The 20,980-nt window shown below is 35.0% G+C and overlaps 1 protein-coding gene across 2 annotated transcripts in view; it reads right to left on the reverse strand.

The window, feature by feature from the left end:
• Nucleotides 1–528: 528 nt before the first annotated feature.
• Nucleotides 529–20,980, reverse strand: part of LOC149782292 (ATP-dependent RNA helicase DDX19A-like) — a 54,409-nt gene continuing 33,957 nt past the window's right edge. For both annotated transcript variants that reach the window (XM_089933676.1, XM_089933677.1), the window contains exons 11-13: nucleotides 20,129–20,291; nucleotides 13,028–13,219; nucleotides 529–4,642 (exon numbers count right to left, since the gene is read on the reverse strand). In XM_089933676.1, coding sequence (XP_089789802.1) covers nucleotides 4,581–4,642; nucleotides 13,028–13,219; nucleotides 20,129–20,291 — 417 coding nt within the window. In that variant the 3' untranslated portion in view covers nucleotides 529–4,580. The remainder of the gene's footprint in view (nucleotides 4,643–13,027; nucleotides 13,220–20,128; nucleotides 20,292–20,980) is intronic.

The raw sequence follows: 20,980 nt of genomic DNA on the forward strand, positions 1-20,980 counted from the left end.
TGTCCTTATATGGCACACAAACAAACGAGGTTGAGAATGCAAGTAATAATTATTTCAAATAATATGGCGCACGATCTAAACGAAAATATCGGCTAAAAAAGGTAAACGAGATTTTACAACTATTTCTACAATGATTTTCGATACTTCCGGTATTAAATAAGAGGACTACTCAATTTATTGGATTATATGCAAGGAATATGTTTAAAGTGTTATTATTAGGCTAAAAGAGCGCCGGGTGTGAATCACACCCGGCTTGCTCCATTAACACGTATACGCTCATGTTAGTACCCTGTCCACGAGGTACGAGTAAGGGTACTAATATTAGTACTAAGTGATATCATGATCTGTAAGTATAGTGATATCATGATCTGTAAGTGGCTTCCCATTAGAAGTCAGCAATCTTCTCAGCATTACTAAGTTTCCTTTAGATCACATCTTATCAATCCCTGAGGTGTCATTTAATCATTCATTTTTATTTTCCAGTTACATTTGGAACTGATTTTTGGATCAACAGAGACAAATCAAATATACTACAAATGTTTTAATCATAATCACTTTAATATATGATGTTTTGTGCAAAGTATATTTGTTCACAAAATGTACAATGAATCATTTATTAGGCAGCAAATAATGATTCAAAATTATAATAAAAAACAAATTTATCTCTTCAAAAATTAAAAAATGTTATGTGGTGCTAGCATTTTTCCTTAATGAAAAACATTTATTTCTTAAGCAACAAAAAACATTGCAAAATTATGACCTAAATATGAATGTTGATTCGTATTTTTCTCCATTTTTCCGTTCAGTCACAAATATCCAAAATAATGTTTAAAAAATAAATCTGAATTTGACATGGAAACTTCACATGATCACCAAAACATACAATGTAAAACATGCTCCTTACACCTTGAACCCTCTTTTTCATGGAATATAGTCCTAACTTTACCAATTGATTCATGAAAGAACAATATTCTAGTTTGTAAAAACACTGTTTTCAATTTAAAATGCCAGAGTTAAAAAATCTGGTTAAAACCAAGATTGACATCAAGTAAGTAGGACTGACTGGCCCTGATAAAGGTTTATGTTTTGTTGACCTTTGGAATTCCCAGCCCACTTGTTTTGAGTACCATATGAAATAAATTGTTGCAATTTCATGTTACTGGAATTATAATAATCAGATACGTTCAGAAAGACCATTTTAATTTACTAAACATAAAAACTGCAGTCCAGTTAGTAAAATGAAAGGTGAAAAAAGTGACCTCTTATTGGTGTTCATCATATCTCTATGCCATGATCTCTTATTGGTGTCCATCATATCTCTATGCCATGACCTATTACTGGTGTCCATCATCTCTCTATGCCATGATCTCTGATTGGTGTCCATCATGTTTCTATACCATGATCTCTTATTGGTGTCCATCATATTTCTATGCCATAAACTCTGATTGGTGTCCATCATGTCTCTATACCATGATCTCTTATTGGTGTCCATCATCTCTCTATGCCATGATCTTTGATTGGTGTCCATCATGTCTCTATACCATGATCTCTTATTGGTGTCCATCATATTTCTATGTCATGAACTCTGACTGGTGTCCATCTTTTCTCTATGCCATGATCACTTAATGGTGTCCATCATATCTCTATGCCATGACTTCTTACTAGTGCCTACTATATCTCAATGTTGGAGATGTTGATTTTATTATGATTGAGATTAAATAGACTATAAGTACTATATCTCAATGTTGGAGATGTTGATTTTATTATGATTGAGATTAAATACACTATAAGTACTATATCTCAATGTTGGAGATGTTGATTTTGTTACGACTGAGATTAAATAGATTATAAGTACTATATCTCAATGTTGGAGAAGTTGATTTTATTATGATTGAGATTAAATAGACTATAAGTACTATATCTCAATGTTGTAGATGTTGATTTTATTATGATTGAGATTAAATAGACTATAAGTACTATATCTCAATGTTGTAGATGTTGATTTTATTATAATTGAGATTAAACAGACCATAAGATAAATCTGTTCTTTATACTGACACAAGTACACTAAGGCATTTAAGTTTGAATTCTGACCTATCTGAGCAGGTGTAATTTATATTGATGTGTTTGCCAAGAAAGGTTTCATTGCATACTGATGTCCACTATCCACTAAGATGGGGGTTCCCAACCTGTGTGCTGCATACCCACCTGGGGCAGCGGGGATATTCCAAGGGAGCCTAAAAGTACAGCTATTAGGGATTTACAAAGGAGTCCTCAAACTCCCAAAAGGCTGGGGACAACTGAACTAATATATTTCTCTTTAAATAATCCCTACTTGTGTCATCTTATAATTGGATAAATGGAAGTCAGATTCATGAGACTAGACAATATTGTGTGACCACTTATAACAAACTTAAAAATGGGATGCTTTTTAAAACATCAAATATAGTTAAGTTTTGATTCTCCAGATCAAATTATTGCGACTTTTTACTCATTAAAAGGCAAAATAATTTCCCCTGGCTATTTTTACTTCTTTGCCTTATCTGTTTTACGTGTGCCTTTCTGGGAGATGGCTAAACTTAATTGGCACTATAACGCCTGGATTGTGCTGATGTGCCATTAAATCTTATTGATAAATACATATTGAATAATCGAAACATAAACAATACAGTATAAATCCAGACCTGCTTTCATAAGTTCTTCATTCTACTCATGATGTTATATTAAAGATGTAGTCAACCATGATCTGCCAGCAGGTCCAGGTCACCACATTTTTTGTACCTGATTACAATGGTTTATTGATATGACAAATAATTACTGAGTCCCATCCATCATTCATAACAAACTGCTATTACAAATTTTTTTTATCAATTTACAATTACTGTGTATATAACAGTCCCATAAAAAAATCGACTTAACAGTTAGGGTAAAATCTAATTATTTCAATGTTATTTTTCTAGTTAAGTTCAACATGACAAAGAAATTCTAGATTGGAGAAGGAAAAATGAAGAAAAAATACTCCAGAACTTTTAATTAAATTCTACACAAAAATCTGAAATCTAATAAAGAAAATATACTGCAAAATGCAGTACATATAAAACAAATCAAGAGTCACAATGATAATGATCTAAAGTACTTTAGAAACTGATTAGCAAGAAAATCATTTTGTATGTGTTTTCAGATCTATCGAACTGAGTCATAAAATCCATTTTAATGCAATTTATCATAAGGCAATGGACCCTTGTGTACATCCTAACATGAATCTTAATCGTGTATCCATGAAATCTTGTATACATGATAACTTGCATCCTGATCTTGTGTCAATTGTCTCTTGTATACATCATAACTTGTATCATGATCTTGTGTCAATGGACTCTTGTATACATCATAACTTGTATCATGATCTTGTGTCAATGAACTCTTGTATACATCATAACTTGTATCATGATCTTGTGTCAATGGACTCTTGTATACATCATAACTTGTATCTTGATTTTGTGTCAATGAACTCTTGTATACATCATAACTTGTATCATGATCTCATATCAACTGACTCTTGTATACATAACTTGTGTCATGAATTCATGTAAATGACTCTTGTATACATCATAACTTGTATCATGAACTTGTGTCAATGGACTCTTGTATACATCATAAATGCATCTTGATCTTGTGTCAACAGACTCATATACATTATTGTCTGCATTCTGATCTTGTGTCAATGGACTCTCATATTGATCATAACCTGTATCCTGATCTTGTGTCAATGGACTCTTGTACACATCATGACTTGTACATGTAATTTGATCTTGTAACAATACTCTCATATACATAACTTGTATCTTGACTCTGTATCAATGGACTAATGTGTACATTTGGCTGCAACTCGAGCAAAACAGAGGCACAGAAAACTTCTTTTTGCATCATCCAGAAATATGTATTTAAGGAAAGATATCAATGATAAACATCCACATGTTAGTAATAGATCAGTAAAATATAAAAAGAATAAAGGAATGGTAAGGAATACACTCATGCAGCTGTCCCCATTCCTCTACCACATGCCACTTCTACCCTCATGATGGCAATATCTATCATAAATAAACATTGCATAACATGAAAATAGCATGAGTACTATGATTCCTCAACAGGTATATCTTCTGATGATGTACTAAGTTTCACATCATCCACTGAAAACTCCAGGATTTGTTGCAATCACAAAATTCTGTCATCTACTGCATTCTGCTTTAAGTGACAAAGGGCCCTAACTCTTACAGAAATCAGGGGAGACAAAAATTGGTTAATATCTACCACTTTCATGGCAATTCTTTAAAAATTGCAGGACTAATTGCACTAAGAGGATTGTGTGTTGGATAGAATGGCTGCTGAATGGATAAATAAATACAAGAATTCCTATATCCACTGCCTCAATATTGCAGGTATTAAAAAACAGGTTTGATTTTTTTTGCAAGGTTTTGGCATGAGTAACATGAAATAACATCTTTACTGCCTGGGTTGCTTGTAAATTATTTGCATAATGTCCAAAAAAATTCACCAATGTCCTCTTCTCAAACTGATTGTCTTCAGGTGCTAATTTTCTCAATTGCATCAACATCCTCAGCATCCAGCTTTTCTATTGTTTTGCCTTTAAAAAAATACAGCACATTAAAATACAGTTAGAAAGAAGACAAATACAACAAATTTATGGCTACTGCTAAGTTAGTTATAGACGTGGAATGGATACACTTGAAACAGGAAAAAATAAGCAATTCTGGGGTTTTCAAATGTTTAAAATGTATTAATTAATGGCCTAGAAATGTTCAAAATAAGATGTATTAATTAATGGTCTAGAAATGTTTAAGATGTATTAATTAATGGTCTAGAAATGTTTAAAATAAGATGTACTAATGGTCTAGAAATTTTTAAAATAAGATGTATTAATTAATGGTCTAGAAATGTTCAAAATAAGATGTACTAATTAATGGTCTAGAAATGTTTAAAATAAGATGTGCTAACTAATGATCATAATGATCTTGACGATACTCTGTCTCATACATGCATCCACATAAAACAAAACAGCTTAATAAAACATTTTCTTCTTTAGTTTGTTCATTAATCTGTATATTCATTATACATACTGTATTTGTGGCCTATATGTCAACATGGAGTAAAAGTCCAATGTCATTTTCTGGCCTCAATGTGGAGTAAAAGTCAAATTAAATAATATACATACCAAAAATTCTCTGGCCTATATGTTAATGTGGAGTATTAGTGAAATTCACTAATCTTATTAATTTTCACTCCTTGATCCATATACAAGTCAATGTGGAGTACTGGACCATGCCATATCAAAACCCTGGCTTTGTCTTTTTTGCAAGTAACTTCTGGTTTCATGAATATTAATTATATCACTATGCTATTCCAGATTAATCAGGAAACTGCAGTCACCAACACCTACATGATTTTTTTCCAAACCATTTTATTTTGGTGAGAGTAAAAGGGAGGTTTTAGGGCATTGTAATCTGCATTGTTCAGTTACCTGATAACTGTGATCTTCCTCATGTACAAGGGCACTACTAATAAACAATTCAATCTTGTTTTAAGTACAATATCCATTTTCACAAGAACCACATGACAATGCAGTGTTATTTACATGCTAATTAAACAGGCCCAAACATTTAGGCAAGTCGTTCAGCTGACACCTGCTTGCAGGCAAGATTTAACAAGATCAAATTAGTGATGATGTTAATAAGGAAATGAAGTTATCCATAGGGTAATGATAAATGTAAACAAAATGAATGACAACGACAGAAAAAAAGGTTATTAAACAATAAACAAATAAATAAAACTCATCAGCTGTATTTCAGCTAATGTTCATTTTTTTGTATGTTCTGAGAAGATAGATGTTATCATTTGTAGTCCTCATTCCACTTCAGATTGCAAAACCAGCATCATAACTGATGTGGATTAATGACAAAGAACAAAAAAATACCAATATCACCTATTACCAGTATCCAATGTCAATATCAGGGTTCAAACAGTTATTGTAACTGGCTTAGATTGTTGTCAAACACCAAAGACCAATCCATCAACTACAAGTATAATCAAAACAAAGACACTGAAACAACATCTTGTTAAGAATTCATTGAGGTGATATAAGGAGTGATCCATCTCACTATTGTGAATTTTAACCTATGTTATTGGCATTATTTAGTGAATATCTGACAGCTTTTGTGAATATATGAAAGTTATGTGCTTAATCTATATTTTATAAATGTTCATTGAAAATTTGAGTCATTAATATGGATTGCATTGCTCTGTAGAACCAGTTATATCAATGAAAAAAGATGTGCCAATATTCATTCGAGTGTGTAATATAAAATAAATTATCATGAAGAGACTTTCATAACCAGTCAAATCACACCTGTGTGTTTTGTCATTTATTGTCAGGAGAATAGGTAACTGGAGGAGGAAATACATGTAAATCCAACCGTTACTATCAGTATCCTTCAAGTAAAGTATAGCTGGAGTATTTATATGAAGGATACACCAGTCCCCTAACATAAAGGCACCAGAACCAATGACCACATATGTCCATACATGGGCAATGAGAAATAAATGATGTTTACTTACTAAGAAAATATCCATGTGAATCCAGCAAAAAGGGCTAAACCCAATCTCATGATGAGGTTGTGCTGTTGTCAAAAGAGCAGCAAAGACTTAGCCTACAGCTATAATTCTGGTGTCTGTGATATAAGATCTTAGAGACAGAACTCAAGATAGTCTCACTGTGCATGCAAGCCAATGGTTTTGATAATGTCTGCCATCAAAACAACATTTTCCAATGTGAAGCTCACTTAGATCAGTTGAATCACATGAACTGAAACTCTCATAATCACATCCTTTCTTGTAAGACCACAAAGAATGACAAGCATTTTACCCATGTCAGACAAAACCCACAGGATAGACGGCTCATATTCTCCATTCCAGTCCTCTCCAGAAGAGATATTTAGCCCCACCCGACATGCCAATGCTGGGGATTCAAAAAAAACATGCTTTATAATAGAGTAGCTTCAGTGAGGTACTGACAAGGGCTCAAATCTATTTAAGTTGGGTCATGTCTAAACCTATCAAAGATTTCACATAGTAAACAAGGTGAGTGACTGGGGCCTATTCATGTAAATGTTAGCCGACAAGTCTAATAGATCCATGTCATGGTCTATATCCTCTTTACCAGATGCCTGATTACGTTGGAAATCATGGAGCGGTAGCAATTGATAGTAACAGAAACTAGCCTTTTCTTCTCAAAAGGCCAGATAAAAAAGCACACCTGCTAATAAAATGAAGCATTCCGTGTGATGATAATGCTGCTCTGTACCAATCCCCTACGCAAGACACATTCCCTCGTTTGTGAAGAGTCTTCTAGGTCTCCATGACTTGGAGGTTGATATTTCTTTCTATTCAACTCCCTAATGAGCTAGGTGAGAAGGATAAGCATGAAACACGTTACCATAGTTGTTGAGTATGTTCAACCTCATTAGGATTTCCTGAGAATATCTGTCACTAAAATGAGTGGAGACGATTCACCCAAGCCTTGTCCCATCTAAGAATGGCTACCAAAACCTGGACCCACATTTTCTGTATTATTCTAAGTTCCAAAAGTGTTGGCGGACAAAGTAAAGTGTGCCCCCAACCCTCCCCAACACATCCCAACTGATAGAGCATCCATGGCCTAGGATTCTCGACCCAGAACTGGAAATGAAGATAGGCAGTTTGTAGTTCACCTTTGTCACAAAAATCTATTGCTGGACTACTCAAAACATACTATTTTACTGAAACCAATGGATGAATGGACCACTCAGAGTGATGGGTCTAGCTCCTCGACAATGAGTAGGCAAAGACACTGAGCCTGCCAGAAATCATTTGATCTAGACTGTGATCTTGAGCTGGGAACACCAGTGCATAGTCCATAACTGGAATGCAAAGGTCAGGTGATTTGATGCCCATTAGCTTCAGGAAATAGGTCAACACTACTGAGCTCTTCAATAGTATGAGAATTTCACTTTGCAAAGTACATCTTCCAGGAATGAAATAATTTATTATGGCTTTCATTTCTAGAATATTGATATGATACTTCTGCTGACAGTGATGAAGCTGTATGGTCCTTATCCAAGCTTGGTATGTCATCACTGTACTAGTTCATGTCCATATCCATGCTTGGCATGTTGTTGTTGTTGTTCTAGGGTTTAATGCCATTTTTCAGCACAAGATAGGCTATACATGGCGGCCAGTATAACTAGTGGAGGAAGAACCCTTGAAAACCCAGGGAAGAACCACCAACCCATGAGAAGCTACTGGCAGGCTTTCCCACGTACCCACGCTTGCCGAGCCTTGGACTTGAACCTACGCAGACAAAGGTGAGATGGCAGTGATCCGGAATGGTGAGCACTTTAGACTACTCGGCCACGCGGGGCCCCCCAAGCTTGGCATGTCAGCAATGTACTAGTTCATGTCCTTATCCATGCTTGGCAAGTCAGTACTGTACTAGTTCAAGTCCTCATCCAAGCTTGGCAAGTCAGAACTGTACTAGCTCAAGTCTTTATCTATGCTTTGCAAGTAGGTACTGTGCTAGTTCAAGTCCTTATCCAAGCTTGGCAAGTCAGTACTGTACTAGTTCATGTCCTTATCTATGCTTGGCAAGTCAGTACTGTACTAGTTCAAATCCTTATCAAAGCTTGGCAAGTCAGTCCTGTACTAGTTCATTTCCTTATCCATGCTTGGCAAGTCAGTATTGTACTAGTTCAACTCCTTATCCAAGCTTGGCAAGTCAATACTGTACTAGTTAAGTCCTTTACCATGCCTGGCAAGTCAGCACAGTACTAGTTCAAGGCCTTATCCATGCTTGGCAAGTCAGCACTGTACTAGTTCAAGTCCTTATCCATGCCTGGCAAGTCAGCACTGTACTAATTCATATCCTTATCCATGCCTGACAAGTCAGCACTGTACTAGTTCAAGTCCTTATCCATGCTTGACAAGTCAGCACTGTACTAGTTCATGTCCTTATCCATGCTTGACAAGTCAGCACTGTACTAGTTCATGTCCTTATCCATGCTTGACAAGTCAGCACTGTACTAGTTCATGTCCTTATCCATGCTTGACAAGTCAGCACTGTACTAGTTCATGCCTTTATCCATGTTTGACAAGTCAGCACTGGTCTAGTTCATGTGTGCGGTATCAGCAGGAAGAGAATAAGGACAGTAACTGGATATCTAAAAAAAAAGCCATTGAATTCCCTGGGTCCCAAATATTGTTTGACACATGGTAAGATATTTCTTTAATATTTGTCATGTGCTGAAGTAGAAGGAAGCTGAGGTATTTGTTGCCATTCAGTAGGAGGTAAGATTCTATTTATTGCCATTCAGTAGGAGGTAAGATTCTATTTGTTGCCATTCAGTAGGAGGTAAGATTCTATAAATCTCTACTGCTACTTTGAAACTAAACTAAGTATGCTCCATGGTAGGGTCTGTGGGAGTTGTCTGCATCAGGCATTGCTTCCATATTTGCAAAAATCCTTCCTAGCTGCAATGACAACCATGCCACAGTCCCTAAGTGAAGCACAGTATTTACTGACTTGATATACATGCACACTGGGCCCACTTGTATTGCCAGTAAAAATGGCTGAAAGGTCCAACACAAAGCATGCTGGAATGGGCAGCAAAACACAGATCTATTGACACAACCTATAACATAATGATCAGGCAGGGTTTGGTCACTAATCATAAAGAATGGCTAGTTGGATAAGAGGATTGACTGGTTGCCAATTAAAGTGTCATGGACATGCCCACTGGAAAATGGAAGAACAATCTCCAATCAACTCCAAGCCTGTACTGGATAGATGTGACAAACAGTGGGATAGAATCTCTCCTCAAGCCAGCACCCTGCATCATTGTTTTCTGCACTAATCTCTGCATTTGCAACTCTAGCAGTGCCTGGGAAGTGAGCAGCATGGTCATCTCTGATGTGTACTGATCTCCTCCAAATGTAACTGTTGCCGCAGGCATGGTTTGTGTGTGTGTATGCGTGCGTGCAGCAATTGCTTCTGATGACACCTTAGGGTCAAGACTCAAGATGTTGATATCGTTTGACTTTGACTTCACATGTATCTCTGCTTTTCAAACTCTTCTGCAATACCATATACTGTATTCCCTATGACCATTTAGCACAGGTACTTTTGCAATACCATATACTGTATTCCCTATGACCATTTAGCACAGGTACTTTTGAAATACCATATATTGTATTCCCTATGACCACTTAGCACAGGTACTTTTGCAATACCATATACTGTATTCCCTATGACCATTTAGCACAGGTACTTTTGCAATACCATATACTGTATTCCCTATGACCATTTAGCACAGGTACTTTTGCAATATCATATACTGTATTCCCTATGACCATTTCGCACAGGTACCTTTGCAATACCATATACTGTATTCCTATGACCATTTAGCACAGGTACTCTACAACGAAGCTGATAAATACTTTATGCAAGTGAGGTACATCTTACACCTTAAATCTCATGCAATTTGAACATCTGGTCACCACTGTTTAATTGAAACAAGTATGATAAAACCAAATGAAAATAACAACCCTTAGTGTTCTCTATAATATTAATGCAAACAGAAAGAAAACAACCTCAAAGAAGTGTACATAAAGATCACAACCATGACACCTTGTTGAAGTACAAGGTCCAAGTCCACATAATATAATCATGATACTATGTAACAGATACATTAATAAACAATACTACAAAGAGTTTCTTGATGGCTGGGTAGAACTGAAGCTGACTTCCCTGAATGTGATGCTGATTTCACCATTATAGACATTTAAATTGGTAAACTTCATGATGAGTAGCACCTTGTGGTGGTAAGGGGTTTCATTTTTTGTCTATTTTTGTCTTTGTCTTTCTGGAATGGCTTGATGAGTTGAGAGGCAATGAAGGTTAGTATTCAAATGTTTATGTGATCAGGTAATGTATTCTATGGAGAAAAAAAAATATATGCATAGTTTAAAGAGGTTCAGTGTGGTGTGAAATATAGCTCACAATGACCTAGCTTTGACTGATGGAAGTACACCTCATGATGCATCTTCATCCTGTCCATGTATTTTCACTATCGTTTCTTATCTATCTTTGGTATGTTCTCTCTTGTTTCCAAATGACACTACAATATTTCATCCTTACAGGATGGACCCAGTGCCAGATTAAGGTCTTCAATTAAAAGCTTTTAAAAAAAAGAAAACAAAAGAGGTTAATTTTTTAACTGTTTCAGGTGCCCATGGATGGGTTGGTGCCCTAAGTACATGCTTAGTGTGTTTAATGGTAAATCTAGCCCTGTATGGACCAATGTGATTTAACTAGTATTCCAATAATTAGGGTACTGAATACTCTTTTATTCCATTTTCAGGGTTAAATTTAAATGTAAAAAAAACAAACATCCAATGCATATCAAACATCCAATGACATGAAACCATCAGTGTTTCTTTACATATGTGAAAATTCCTTCTGCTTCACAAGTAACATGACTTAGCAAGCAGATGTGTAAGAGAAAATGTACCAAATGAAAACCTGAGAAAATGGAAACCCTAAAGCAAACAGAAATCATTTAACTATAAATGATAGATCATTGTGACCAAGTTTTCACTGATAACTGTAGCACTCCTCATCAAGCAGTAACATCCAAGTCAGGTGACTCTACAAGCAAAAGTGTCTGTGAAAATTACCTAAATTCAAACCCTAACATTAGCGCTGATGCCAGAGGAACTGATGGGACTTAAGAACAGACATCATAAATCAAACGTCAAAAGTTTTTTTCAAATGCAGCATTAAAGAGAAGAAATTTACTGTTAATGTTCCCAGACTCAAAAGTTTCAAATATAAAAGTTATGAACAACAAGGAAAGAAAAAAGACGCAAATGGGCTTTAAGTCATTTACCTATGGGCTTAAGCCAAAAAGATAAATGAAAGAGCAACTGGCCAAGTTATCTGGGTTAGCAGAATACTTTTGATCAAATCTGACCAAACTCTGTTGAACAGTTAATGACAAGTCATTTAATATATTTTTAAATTCATTGTTTTAGTAACATTGGCCATATTGGATGCTGGATTGAAATCATTTGCATTGAAATGAAGAGCTTGCAATCATGGATGCTTTCCGTCAAATATGGCCAAATTCTACAAAGCACATTTTCAAAAAATGTAAAAACTAGCTAATGTTGATGGACAATATATGTCACAAAGCCTACTAAACACAGGATTGTACTGTATTGTCAATGGGCTTTATTTCCAGTAAACTTAATGTCACAAAGTCGACTAAACACAGGATTGTACTGTATTGTCAATGGGCTTTATTTCCAGGTAAACTAAATGTCACAAAGCCAGCTAAACACAGGATTGTACTGTATTGTCAATGGGCTATATTTCCAGGTAAACTTAATGTCACAAAGCCGACTAAACACAGGATTGTACTGTATTGTCAATGGGCTTTATTTCCAGGTAAACTTAATGTCACAAAGCCAACTAAACACAGGATTGTACTGTACTGTCAATGGGCTTTATTTCCAGGTAAATTAAATACATCTGACCTTATAAGACCTTTACAAAATCTGACCTTACATTAGGGAATCACAAACAAAATTTATTTTGACTTCTAATCAGTATCTTACAGAAAATGCATTCAGGTCCCTCTTTATAATGTTGTTCAACGAGCCACAAAAATAATTGGCATTTTAGATTGGGATACCTTGTAGTGAGGTTGTGGTCAAACATCATTGTGTTAAAATAGTGAATTAAAATGCAAAATTAATTTTAATTTTAACCCCATTATTGTTGCTCTCATTTTACAAGAATTAAAACTGTGTGAATAATGAAACAAAAGTTTACCTATTTAATGGGATTCATGACTGTATTCACATTACAGAAGGCTGCATTATACTAAGGGCCATTATAGTGAGGGATCAGTGTACTTACCAAAATGTTGTTCTATCACTTTGAGTGTAGAGTAAGATCTTTTGTTGTCCACCATGTTGATTGCAAGGCCAGTCTTTCCAAACCTTCCTGTTCTCCCTATCCTATGTAGGTATGTTTCACAGTCTGGTTTTCCTTCCATAGTAATGGGCAGGTCAAAGTTCACAACCACTGTGACTTGTGTTACGTCAATACCTGCCATACAAAATGTGCAATGTTCAGTTTCCCAAAGTCACTCCTAACTTTCAATGTCAGTGACATCTCCAACACGAGATATCTCATGCTGGCATGTCATGAGTGATTTTTAAAAGATTCTGAATTATATGTGCACTGTGCAAAAAAATTCTTTATTTGTGAGCAATACATTATTGCATTCACCAAAGTAACACCCATGCACCTCTACATACAATTTCTCAGTCTCGTTATCTAATTAAATGCTATTTTGTATTCACTTTTGGGTAAACTGTTCATACACTGGAAAACTTCATTTCCAACCTCATGGTAGCTCTCAAAATCATCTGTCCCTCAGTTAATTTTTGATTACATGATTTGGCCCAAATCACTTCTAACTAAATCAGAGCTGAATGGATGATGATGTATCCAAGTTTGGATGCTTTAGGAGGTCTGGTAAATTTATTTACCAATTCAATGTCACACAGTCAATGAATACTTCCATTACTGCTATGCAAATGGGTATGTCAGTAGTGTTCAAAACTTTTGGCAATATATTGGAGGCATAAAAAAACACTAGTTACTTGGATGACCAGACCTTTTACATAAAAAAGTGTCAGGTTCTTAGAAATAAGAGTTATAACAAAATATTCAAATACTCCTCATACATTTGATATCAAATCTTAAATAACTCTAAGAATAATTTCTGTTATACTAAATTTTATTTATAGTAAATTGATTTATCAGATGTACAATAAAACTTGTTATTAGAGACTGTCCCTTCGGCTAACAAAACAGGTGGTCTCTCATAACAGGTTTGTACAAAAATACCACTTTAAAAGGTCCAGTTTCAGAACAATTTAATGAAAAATAACCACAATCAATGTACGTATATATATTATTCTTTTTTAATAGTTCTAGATAAAATATATTCATTCATATGAAAAAAATTTTTTATAGCAATAAAGATTAATGAAATAAAAAGAAATAATTATCTCATCTAGAAACAGAATGGCTTAATTCAAAGAAGACATATTAACTCTATCTTAGTGAACAAAAATCACAAGTGGGGGGAAGAACAAAAATCACAAGTCTTTAACGCTATCAATCGAATCCCACAAATGATTCTCTCTTGCTGGTATAATAGACAAAGACCTTATTCACCCCAAGGCAATACGGATTAACTCTAAAGACAAACGATATATGTGACCACTACGTCAATTTCAGCACTACAATGACAATTTGTGACATGTACATTATCCTGGTTTATGGACTGTAGCATCTATCACCGGTAGCCAGAATCCTTTTTCTCATTCTTTCATGTTTGTTTTCAATCAGAACAATTGTTAATAATTAAATGTTCGTTGTTAAAAATGATTACATATAGGTCAGTGGTGTCTATGTTCTCACAATATGGTTGCTAATAGGGCTACTGGGACCTACTCGTACATATGAACTCTAGCTACAATAAGGCTGAGAACCAGGCTAAGCGCAGGAATAATCTACATGTACTTTAGTCTGGTTCACAACAGAAACTATCAAACAATAAGCGTAGATATCAGTAGCCAGTCTATTTTATTTTACGATGGTGTAATGGGTCATTGTTACAGGGATAAAAATTTAAATAAAGGTTAGTGGAGTTTATCCTCGTTTTTGAGACGCAGTCATTCACAGCAGTGTCAAAATGCATATTCTGCCAAGATATCGTGAGTTGCTGGTCACATTCAGCAGGTGGTCACTCATGACGGAGTATTTATATAACCAAAGTCAATCTGTGCATTACAATTGTGGTTGGAAATGACAGGTGGTTGCTCATACCATAGGTTGTACACAACAGGTTTTACTGTATAATAATCCATGTCAAAACCTGCAGAGTGGTTGTGGCTAAGTGAAACAGCATCAGACTTGTAATTAAAAGGTTGTGGGTTTCATACCCACAAAGGCCAAGCTGGGTTTGCTGCCTTGGTGTGTCCATGGAATGAGGATTTTATCTCTCATTTCCAAGGCATGATGTGTTAAAAGTACCACTCAAACCAATCAATCAAGTCAAAACCTCAAGACCCTGTATGAAATTTGCTTGAAGGTTTCCGCTTGAGTAACTTGTGGATCCATGATGTAAGGATATCAACACCAAGGATTCATTACCCACCATTTTTTTAAACCTTTTCCTGGGCTGCTAGAAAACTTATCTTTATTGCCATTCAATTTAAAAGGATAATACTGTTTTTACTGTTTCTGGACACTTTTTTTGGACAACATACATTTTGCAGAAAAACAATAATTAAATACACTGTAATTTTCATACATTGCTTGACTATAACTGTTTTAGAGAATTATGTTTTTGGACACAATATAAGAAGCTCCAAACAAATTATTATCAGTATTAACAATGTTAGGTGTAATGATGGTAACTATAGAGTATATAAACTTAAATAACTTTTGATAGTGACAGGTATTCGATTTATACTTCATCATGTAATTTTTCCATGAGTGGTAGGTTATCAAAATGATATCATTTTCAACAGGTGTGACATTTATGGCTCTGTTCAGAAACCATGAATCCTGCATTTTCTCATTAAACAATACATGGAACTGTCATTTATGGACTAATAATTCCAACTTTTATGAATGGAACAAATTTTCTGCAATATTATTGGATGGAAATGGTCAAGTGATACTAATCTGAATTTTTTATGCATCAATAAATTCTGGGACTACTTTTGATTTGCAATATAAATAAACATTGCAGACATGTCATTATGAAACGACTATTTCATCTTTTAAATTTTTAATTCAGTCCTTCCAGCACTCCAACACTCAACTATGCAACCAACAGCACTCCAACACTCAACTATGCAACCAAACGAAACATGGCTGGTTTTGCGAGCAACTCTACATTGAACAACTGCACATTTAATTTCACATTAGATAACTATCACAGCAGATAGGAATGACTAAAATTGAACAAGAATGTTATTTTTCTATATAAAAAAGAAATGTGCTGACAATAAGGGTAGCCATTGCCTAAGATGTAAAGTATGAAGTTTTTGAATAAACGAACTATGACAATAGTCACGGTTCTTTTCACATTAGATCACTGAATGGTCTTGTTAAATATTAACACTGTTGAGAATGACGTAAGATTTTATTCCTGTATACAATTTATTTCATTGTTACCTTTATTTTAGCAAGGGATAGCATTATCTTGTTCATATTATCATGTTGTTCATTGATAAAATCCATTATGATTTCAGGTTTACATTGGAAATTTAATTTAGCACATTTGTTCAATCCGTATCAGCTGTTATTATATAAAATCATGGTCAACGGCGTAGCAGATGGGACCGACTAAAATTGAACAAGAATGTTCTAAATAAATGAAACCACGGGTAGCCATTGCTTAAGATGTAAAGTTTTGAATAAACGTAACTGTGACAGTAGTCAATCTGTTCTTGTGATTCTGTACCGGTTATGTATTATGGAGTGATGTGAAGCAGCAAATGAAAGGAAATTATGCCCTACTTAGGACGAAATTGGAACTATAAGGACTTTATTTACTTTGTGAGTGATTAGTAAAATTTACACATCAATAAATACCCAACCATGATCATTTAATCCTATAGTAAATTCCTTGGAATCATGCAACAAAACAAACCGATTACCCCTGGTGCATTATGCACCATAAATTAGTCATAGGTATTGTTCAACAGGTAACAAAACTCTTTGCAAATGACAAGCATTAATTGTGGGAGCTAAATTTTAAGTACATTGTGTAAGTTTTCACAAAACCAGGTGGCTGCCTTTTACTTTAAACACACCTGTCAAAGAAATCCCTGATGTATATTATTAACCGTGAGCACCTATAGTCACTGATATGCATCAAAACAATCTTTAACAAGCCGACTGTATTGAATCAGCAAGTTCTGCTCATATTGGAGCTACCCATTGCTAGGTTAAGAAAAAGAGAAGAAAAAAAAGAATGAACCATAACAAACTGATCACTATTTTTTTAAGAATGTAAAGTACAAAATCTGCCATACTCATGTCGATGACATAAAGTACAAAATCTGCCATGCTCATGTCGATGACATAAAGTACCAAATCTGCCATGCTCATATCGATGACATAAAGTACAAAATCTGCCATGCTCATGTCGATGACATAAAGTACAAAATCTGCCATGCTCATGTCGATGACATAAAGTACAAAATCTGCCATGCTCATGTCGATGACATGTTAAAAAGAATAAGTGGAATAAGTGTGTATGTTGACAGAAGTCCTAAGGCCCAAATTGAACAAATCCTTTGCTTTCTTATCATTTATGTTGACAAGCTACTAGTTCTGACCCATCCTTTGCAGGAAAAGGAAATTAACTTGATGCCTACAAAGGCTACCAACTGAGGCATAAAAAGGGTATTAAATTAACAATCCTTTCAAACTTGGTATCTGACCCAAAGATGTTTATGAAATTTTTTATTTTTAAAGGTTTTTTTTCTCCCTATGAATAGCCTTATCCCATTGGTAGCCTCAGTTAGCCTTCAGAGATTTCTTATGCAGACCAAAATATCATCCAATCTAAGTACAAGTGCATGTACAACATAAACCTGAACTAAACACTCAAATGATACTGTCGGCAACGAATATGGAACTGTAGTGCATTTAGTGATGTGTTTGTTGACAACGGAATAAAGATCAATAAGGAATGCCATTTTTTATATTGTATTTCTGTTTTCTAACCAAATCTGACTGATACATGAATTTTCTAACGTGTGACCTATAGTATTCATAATGCATTATGGGCTATAATACACAAATGTAAGTTGTCAATATACAAGTGTATATCATACTAATTTTAAACATTTTGTTTTCTTTCTTTAATTAAAATTTCCCACAGTGCTAGAAAAAATACTACTTTTACCTAATGGCAGCACATCACCATATGACCTAAAGGTAACCTCATTATGGTGGGGGTTGGGGGCAAATTTGCATTCCCTTGTATGTTTTCAGACACCAAAAAAAGAAATTTAATGTTTTTGGAAAACAAAAATTATTTTTTGCCTTCCAAAAACATACAATAAATGTGGTAATATTTCTTGCAATAAGACATTACCATCAGTTCCTAGGTGAAACCTGGAGATGGATCCTCACAAATGCCCACTTTAATAAATTTTGGTATCTGTATCCCACCAAAATGTGTGGCTGCATTTAGGATATGAAACTTCAAGAATAATTTCTAAATATTCTCCTTAAATATCATATCAAAATATGATCTTCCTCACTCAGTCACTGTAAATGGAGTTCAGAAGGCAAGGAAACATCCATATTACTTATGAAAATGTGCCTTTTGACCACATCCTATCTTTCCATGGAGGGGAGGACGCTGTGTTCAGAATCTATAACCTTTACTCATCCAACTAAAACAGTGTACCAAAAACAATCCCTCTCCCTTAATCTGTGTGATGGGAGCGTGGGTTACAAAGAAAATAATGATGTACAGGTGCAACGAAATCTGCGTGCATGGATGTAGTAACATTGGGATGGAAGGAGGGTTAGATGGAAAACAAAGATGTACAGATGTACCAAAAGCTGAATGCAAGGATGAAGTAACGTTGGGATTAGAGGAGGACATGCTCTGGCAATCTTTAAAAACTGAATTCCATGACTTTTCCAAGACCTTTTTACTAATTTCAAGAGTAACCACTATGTAAATTTATGACCGCTAATACTTACCTAAATTTAACATAAAAACATATTTTGCATGAACCCTGGGAGGATTAGAAAGAAAACAATAATGTACAGATGTACAAAAAATGAATGGATGCAGTCATACAGGGATCAAAGAAGGATCACAAAGAAAATGATGAACAGATGTACTCAAATCTGCATGCAAGAATGCATTAACATTTAGATAAAGGATTTCAAGAAAAAAGATGATGTATGGATGGAGCAAAACTGGGGTGGAAGGAGGGTTAATAGGAAACTTGTGATGAATATATTTAAAGAAAGCTGCATGCAAGATGCAATATAATTAGGATGGGAAGGAGGAACACAAGGGAAACAATGAAGTGTGTGTGTGTGATTTGGATTTTTAACATAGCTTTAAAATTTTTTTAGTCATATCACTACGATGCCTGCAATGTGGCAGTTTATAGTGAAGTCTAGCACTGAGGCATCATGTCGCAGACATGTAGCGTGATGTTCCACTCAGCCCCATTATCCTGACACCAGGCCAACCAGTCCTAACACTAACCTTGTAATGGTGAGTACCAAGCAAGAAAGCTATTAGTACCATTTTTGTAAGTCTTTGGTATGACTCGGCCGGGGTTCAAACCCATGACCTTCTGCATCCAAGGTAGATGCTCTACCACTAGGACACCAAATCAGTCGAGGGAGGGTTAAAAGGAAACTTGTGATGAATATATTTAAAGAAAGCTGCATGCAAGATGCAATATAATCAGGATCGAAGGAGGAACACAAGGAAAACAATGATGTGCAGATGCTCTAATATTGGGACAGGACAAGAGTTTGCTTTGTTGTCTTACTGATCAGCAACACATGCTGGTTATTTAGTGCCAAGGCTATAGACATAAAGTACCCTGCCCAGGACACACCATGGTAGCCTAGCCTGGGCTAATCTGATATTACGATTCGAACCTGCATCAATTCTGTTACTATTCTTCCATTCTGAGCAACTATGGATAGATAAAACCTATAACAATATATTAACAAAAGCACACATATAAATTGTCCAATAATTATTTGTGACAAATGAAGGTCAAATAAATGCTACAGTTTTTAAAAGTGAAATATCCAAAGATTTACTAGTTTGATATGACATTTGGTAAGGCAAAATATAACTGACATCAGATTTCATCAGTTTACTAGCACTTGTGGTAAACCAATCCTCACTGATTTCATTCAGAGAAAACAAACCTCTAGCTGTAACATTTGTTGTAATAAGAACTTTCTCCTTTCCATCACGGAATCGGTTGATAATGGCTGCACGCTGTGTAATTTCAAGATCACCACTTAGTAATGCCACTGCATGTCCCTCTTGTATCATCTTTTCAGCTAACCAGTGTGCTGTTTTTCTGGTCTGAAAATGTTTTCAAAATATTTACAACAATGTCTCCATCACAAAAAATATCTGTGGTTTATATACAAGAAAAAGACTCGACTCTAATACTGTATTACATGCTACAGAACACAAAAGAAGAAATAATGAAAAAGTGATTTTATGACAGCATTGATTGGTAGATATATATTGAACTTTGTGTATAAAATAGACCTTTGTGTAAGCATCACTTTATAATAGACTTTTGTGTAAGCATAACTGTGAATAATATACCTGTGTGTAAGCATCACTTTATAATAGACTTATTGTGTAAACATAACTCTGTGTATAAAAGACCTGTGTGTAAGCATCAGTGTTTATATAAAAGACTTATGTGTAAACATAACTGGGTCTATAATAGACCTGTGTGTAAGCATAACTGGGTCTATAATAGACTCGTGTGTAAGCATAACTGGGTCTGTAATAGACCGGTGTGTAAGCATCACTTTATAATAGACTTATGTGAAAGCATAACTGGGTCTATAATAGACCTGTGTGTAAGCATCAGTGTTTATATAATAGACTTATGTGTAAGCATAATTGGGTCTATAACAGACTTATGTGTAAGCATAACTGGGTCTATAATAGACCTGTGTGTAAGCATCAGTGTTTATATAATAGACTTATGTGCAAGCATAACTGGGTCTATAACAGACCTGTGTGTAAGCATC

The sequence above is a fragment of the Sinohyriopsis cumingii genome, chromosome 15 (genome assembly GCF_028554795.1).
Source record: "Sinohyriopsis cumingii isolate HCF-2022 chromosome 15, ASM2855479v2, whole genome shotgun sequence".
Lineage (NCBI taxonomy): Eukaryota > Metazoa > Mollusca > Bivalvia > Unionida > Unionidae > Sinohyriopsis > Sinohyriopsis cumingii.